Source organism: Anneissia japonica, unplaced genomic scaffold (genome assembly GCF_011630105.1).
Source record: "Anneissia japonica isolate Jap-2015-1 unplaced genomic scaffold, ASM1163010v1 scaffold4988_len2956909_cov206, whole genome shotgun sequence".
NCBI lineage: Eukaryota > Metazoa > Echinodermata > Crinoidea > Comatulida > Comatulidae > Anneissia > Anneissia japonica.
In genome coordinates, this window is record NW_022696345.1 from 2,918,711 (window position 1) to 2,925,309 (window position 6,599).

At 35.7% G+C, this 6,599-nt stretch overlaps 1 protein-coding gene across 1 annotated transcript in view; it reads left to right on the forward strand.

Annotated features, from left to right (window-relative positions):
- Nucleotides 1-6,162, forward strand: part of LOC117101914 (basement membrane-specific heparan sulfate proteoglycan core protein-like) — a gene marked incomplete in the record, with an annotated part of 79,116 nt that extends 72,954 nt beyond the window's left edge. Inside the window, 6 exon segments of the mRNA XM_033242029.1 lie at nucleotides 290-421; nucleotides 550-625; nucleotides 932-1,007; nucleotides 4,535-4,605; nucleotides 5,116-5,306; nucleotides 5,694-6,162. Of these exon segments, the coding sequence (XP_033097920.1) occupies nucleotides 290-421; nucleotides 550-625; nucleotides 932-1,007; nucleotides 4,535-4,605; nucleotides 5,116-5,306; nucleotides 5,694-5,839 (692 nt within the window).
- Nucleotides 6,163-6,599: the final 437 nt, after the last annotated feature.

Sequence of the window (6,599 nt, forward strand, 5' to 3'; positions counted from 1 at the left end):
AGGTACAGTATGTGCAACAGTAGTGATGTCATAGTTATTGTGTGATTACTGTACAGTAGAACCTCGTTTTTACGTACCACAGTTATACGAACCCTCGGTTTTACGTACGCCTCGCATCGACGATGACGTCATCAAAAACCCCAAAAACATTCAAAACAAACGGCCCTTTTCAGAGCAACCATAAGTAAAAAGTAAATGTAGATTAAAGCAGTACATTCATTTGTTCTACCAATAATAACTGTTGTGTCATTTAGATATATCATATGGGATATATAAATTAACATTCCAGGTAAAGACTGTGAACTTCTACGAGGGCCCTGTGAGACATATCCATGCCAAAATGGTGGATCGTGTGTAACTCTTAGTGAAGAATACAAGTGTTTTTGTCCAATGGACTTCACTGGGCCAAATTGCGAACTTGGTAAAAGCTTCTTTGTTTTTATGTGCATAATTTATAAATGTGAATTTTGGTAAAATTTGATTTCCTAAAACATTATTTTCCATTTAAAGTTTATTCACATTTATGTTTAATGTATCAACTTTTTTCAGTCAATACATTTACTGATGCCGTAGAAGTGTCAAGAGATGGGTTCATTGCATTGAGAAGCGATCTAATACCAAGGAAGTATGTACACTGATAATATATTTTTTTTTATTTCCCTCACATCCAACAGCAAGTACACTCACCACTTACAGGATGAGAATGATGCTTTATAAACTAAGCCTCTTTATGAGGCTTAGGGAGTGGAGTTGGTTTTAGTCGTGAGAAAAACCACTGAGCTATTCAACTCCACTGTACTTGTATGGTGTAATAAATTATTATTGTATTTCATTGCTACTACTATTATAATGTATTGTATAGTATATTACATTGATAGAGTTGCTGTATTTTTTAAAAACTTGCATATTTTTCTTTTTCTCTATACGAAAGTGATCATGATCAAGAACAACTCAGAATATCGTTTAAAACGTTCACTCCAAATGGTGTGATCCTCTGGCAGGGTGTGGTAAGTATTCACTGATCCATTTATAATGATTGTTCTCCCTCTGTACACACCAAAGCTGGGGGCTTCCGGCCAGGAATTCTCAGGGATCGTCTAATACAATTGTAAATAACCGAATTGTATGCATTATTATTCTTTCATTATTATTTTCTTATTCTTGTTTAATTATTATCTCATTATTATTATCTTTAATATTTTTATTGTTATTTTGTTATTATTGTTATTTTATTATTATTATTATTATTATTTATATTTATTATTATTATTATTATATTATTTCATTAATATTATTATTTATTGTATTTTGCTCCTTATTCTGTAATATATTGTAAAGCGCTAGTGACACCTTCTCTATTAACTATAGAAATTTTAAAATCTATCTATATTCAGTATTTTATTGTCAGTCAAATTATCATCTTTTTTACTATAAGCCTTAGGGTATATTGCCAACCATTGATTGGGCAACACAAAGAGGGGGTTTTTTGGGCCAAGCATTCAATGTAAATGATTTTTAGTTCCTTTGTGACCTTAAGGTCACAAGGAACTAATGGGGAAATTCGAACATGAAATGTGTGTGTGTGTGCGTGAGCAGCGGGTTCGTAAACGAATAGGCTCCTAAACGGTGCCTCACGGTGGGTATAATGTTTTCCTCATAGTAACTGGTGGACATGTAGTTGTGCAAGAATTGTTTGTTTTTTATGTTAGATGAGAAATGTAGGACGTACGCGATAAAACATATACCCCATACCACCATTTTTAAGTCGTTTTTAGGAGAAAATTTCGATAAGCGCATGCGTCGGAAAAACTTTGCGGACATTTCGTTTTTCATCGCGAGAGGGTAAGCGAGCTCCATAATGCATACCTTGTTGGTGTAGTTGACCAATTGTTTACGGGATCGTCGGTAGGGTTAGGCCTCTGTCGTGTTAATGTAGCAGGTGCACGTGTTATTAAAAAGGAAAAAAGTGATCTAACCAAACTAGGTAGTTGTGGTAAATCGATACTGCTTGTCGTCTAGTAGGTGTAACGTGTGTTTTAGTAAAAATTAACGTGATCTGAACAACATTTTACATTATGGTATTGCATCGAATGTGCTTACCTACCTAAAGTCTTTTACACACGATGAACACGGCAATTGACGTTGCTGTTGGTGTGTAATACGTACAAAACACGACGACGACAGCAGCATTCAGTCAGTCTTGTTAAAATAAATAATATATTGGTCTACCACAAGACTACCATACAGATCAATAAACAATAATCCGCGACAAAATAAAAATCAAGAGTATTTGTAACGATTGAATATGTAGCATAAATGCATTCCGTGAAAACCTGGTGTACAGTTAACTGTACTTCAAACACAGAAACATCGTTGAAATGAAATTCCTCTAGGCCTATATATAAAAAAACGAAAAGAAAGTGGTGCAGAAAAAAACAAATTGTGCACAGTTACTGACTTTAAACACAGAAAAACGTACGTGTCGTCAGTATTATGAAGTTTTTTGTTTACGACTGCTGTGTAATTTTACTGGTTTACAACATATTCATGTCATATACACTTAAATATGTAAAATAAATGAGTATTCCGTATTCTTAACTCTCTGCAAACTTGAAAATAAATCATTGACCGAGGCACGTTCTACCACCATACAGCGCATGCGTGACGTGCAGTATGCAGAGGAGTGGTTGTAGTTAGTTATTGTGATAACTATTCTACTTATTACGCATGCGTGTCACTAAGCAGATTTTGAAGAACGAAAGAATGTTTGTTATTGTCAAACCATGGAGGTATGTCAAACCAAGGAGGTTAAAATAACCTCCTTGGTCAAACAATGAAGACTATTTTAGTAGATGATAAATGACTTCTAAAACCGCCAACTTTGGTTCTGTGGTTTGACCAGTCAAGTTCAAAACAGTGGCAAATCTGCCAAATTGTGAAAAAATAAAAATGAAGGACATTTTGTGGTGTAACCCAACACCACCCCAGTCTTACCATGGTTTGGGTTAAGGTGGGAGCTTTTTAAGACATGACAGCTTTGGATACCCGAAAATGTTAATCATACTTCAAAATTTGTTATCTCAAATTGACGTCCTGATTTCCAATGTCAAAAACACCAAAAAATAGTGACGTCCCTATTTAGAATTAAAAAAAAAAAAATTAATTGCAAGAAGTATCCACTACTTGCCAGTGTGATGAAGGGAATATTTGTCCGTGGTTCCCCGGGTATAATCCCATCCCCATGGACGCGAAACTGTCCCGATTTCGGGGGGGGGGGGGTGGAATTATACCCCGGGATTCCCTAGGCCGAGTGTATGAACAGACGGAAATGACGATCGTTTTGCATGGTGGTTCTCACCTACGATTCAATAGCCTATCAAAACAATATTCGGGCGAAGAAATCAGTCTTGCATGATGTAACGAGTTATTTTTAGCAGCGAATCTCTGTGGAAACATGCGAGTCTTCACGCTGTGATTTAACGATACGATCAGCCCACTGGGCAGGTTTTTTCAGGGACAGACCGCGGTGTTCTCTATCTTTACTTTAGCCGCAGTTAGCGAGCTGCTTATTTTTAGCGACAGTAAACAACAAAGTAATTTACAAGAATGGGCTTTGTGTTTTAATTTATGGCGACCAATGTCAGTTTTAAGCAATTTTAAGAGTTGGCAGAATTCGGAGACATTTCCTTTATTTTTTGAGCATTTGTTAAATTTATCGACCTAGGCCGACTTACCCAAATTCGTGTACGCGAAGTTGGGCGTAAAGTCGGTGTGGGATTCTACCCGGGGAACTATGGTAATATTTTATAGCAGTAGTGACTGAGAGAGTTTTCTCTATTAACATGTTATATTTTCATTGCGGATTTTTTGGGCTCAGTACGGACTCTAAACGTATGCAATTTCTTTTAGTTTTAAGGCGGCAATGACGATATAACATGTTTATTGTTGAAAAAACAAAACCAAGCTTCGAGCTAGCATGACAACAAAAAGTGCTTTAATGACACACAAGCTGGAAATGTTGAACAGAGATTATAAGTGTCATTCGAATAAATATTGACGTTATGACTCCAATGAGATCCAGCGAAACAAGCAACATACCGTGCCCTTAGATGTGTATAAGAGACAGAACTATAACTGGGTGAAGTCTGTAAGCCTACTGATTAAAATGTAACTTAAATATTTTTTCTTGGTTGTGAGGTAAATAAACAGTACACTTGAAATTAAGTAACTCTTGTTTTGTTTGTACAGGAATTAGGATATATAATTGCCATCTTAATTTTTTGTCACCAATGAATAGCGTCCCTATTTTTGATATTCGAATGTTGGCAGGTATGTAAATATACAGCATTTGATGGATGGACCTGTATGGGGGTGTAGGTGTACGTAAAAACATTAGAAACCATTACTGGACTACAAATCCCTCTAAACTAGGTTTACGTACAAAGGAACGTACACACCCGCAGGGTTCTGGTTTAGTATTTTGTTTGTTGGGGAAAGGGTATTTTCAATTACTGTTTTTTTTTTCTCTTTTTAGAATGAAGGCAAGAGTGGAAGACAGAGAGACTTCATTGCCATTGGTATTAGAGATGGTTATGTAGTTTTTACGTACGTACTTCGTCTGAAATTTGCTTACATGATGTATCAAATGTGATCCAGATTGTACCAATAATACCAAAAGAAAATGTATAAGTGTTTCTGGTGGCAGATGAGGGGCTGGAATGAAAACAAGTGCAACTTCTGCTACTTTGAGGTTATTCTGGCTTCTTCATTGGCCAAATGTGTACACTGGGTTATTGGTGTTTATCAATTAAGGGTTTCAGCAACAGAAATCCTGAACTCGATCAAGGTGCTCATTAGGCAGTCTTCCCATACTGCACTCCACAATTATTCTGTGGCCCAACATTTGTTAACTTTAGTGATCTGACCAGAACTGGTACTTTAACGTTATATAGCTGTATGCTACAACATCATGTAGCATATTTAATAGAAAATTCATGTTGTGGTGTACCATAACAAGTTTTAAATGAATTTTATAGTAAACTATAAATAATAATTAATTGAATAATAATAATTATTAATAGATACCTTTTAATTTTCTAAATACTTTCTGTGTAGGTTCCAGCTAGGTTCTGGGGTAGCAACCATAGACTGGCGTCACTCCAGGGTTGACGATGGTGTAGAACACAGTGCTTTTATCCAGAGGAGTGGTAACCAAGGTTTCTTATCTGTTGATGGGAATTCAACAATCACAGGTCAAACACAAGGACAACACGTCAGGTTGGATGTGCCTGGACCAGTTTACCTAGGTCAGTATTTTATGTACTTGCATTTTAATCAGACAATGTACAGTACATGCATCTATAATTTGTAACACCAATGTGCAGGGCAATATTCAATGCAGAGTGGCATTTATGATGCGACATTACATACAGATCAGTAGTATATCTAAGAAATATTATGGGTAAGCTGATTAATTTTTGGTTCAGTAAATTTCCTGAGTGGGTGGGGAGCCCGCCTTTTTGGAGTGGTTCGTTCCTCTATTCCAATCTAGTCCAAATTTTAGTTTTGAATGGAGAACTAGTAGAAAGCATCCAGGCATATGAACACAATATAGACAAAATTTTGATTCAGTATCAATATCATGTCACCAGAGCACATTGCTTGTACAAAGTTTTTCTTGGCCTTTCATGTAGGTGGAGCTCCAGATGTGGCCCGACTAACAGGCGGTCAGTTCACCATGGGCATTGTAGGATGCATATCAGACCTACAGATACACAGTGGGCAAGTGAACCTTCAAAGTGAGGCTGTAAGTGGGGAGAATGTAGGCCCTTGTATCTAAGACACCATCTTAGCATAAGAAATGCCTCCAGAATCCTGTTTTCTATTTAGTGTTTTTATCGTTCATAATGTTAAAAGTGGGGTTTCATTACTTCCAATGCTGCATAGGAGTATCCCATGTCAAAGGTCAACAGGGTTTACTCTGAACATCATGCCAATAAGTACTGTCATTGATTTAAGGAGAAATGTTTTGAGTACAAATTTTTGTTTTATTGTAATTATACTTAAACCTAAAATATATAGGTATAAGCAATGAGGACAGTATTACACAAAAACTAACAGGAAGAATAAACAATTATGTTAACTTAAAATATAAAAGGAGTATTAGATCTGTCTCTTATACACATCTAGATGTGTATAAGAGACAGGTATTAAGTAAAGTAATAAATTAAACCATGGCATGTCTAGAGTGCAAAGCAGCACCTGATACTGGTTTAGTAATTGTCTAATAAATAATGGCCACCTGTTTAGATCTTTCTAAAATACAATGCCATTAAAAAAACTTGATATCATTACAGTAGGCCTACATACAGCTGGTTATCAGATATCAAAGGATCAAATAAGTGTTGTTTTAGAAGATGCTTCCTCAAGTTATGTAAATTTTGTTACTAGTATTCACATTTTATCAACCAAATATGCAGTTTCACTCAAAGAAGGTAACAATTTCAAATTTCTAAATATGAATATATTTCAATATCTGTATTAAATGAAATCTCCCACTACTCTTTTTTTTTGGAATGATCATCCAGTACTGTAACAAG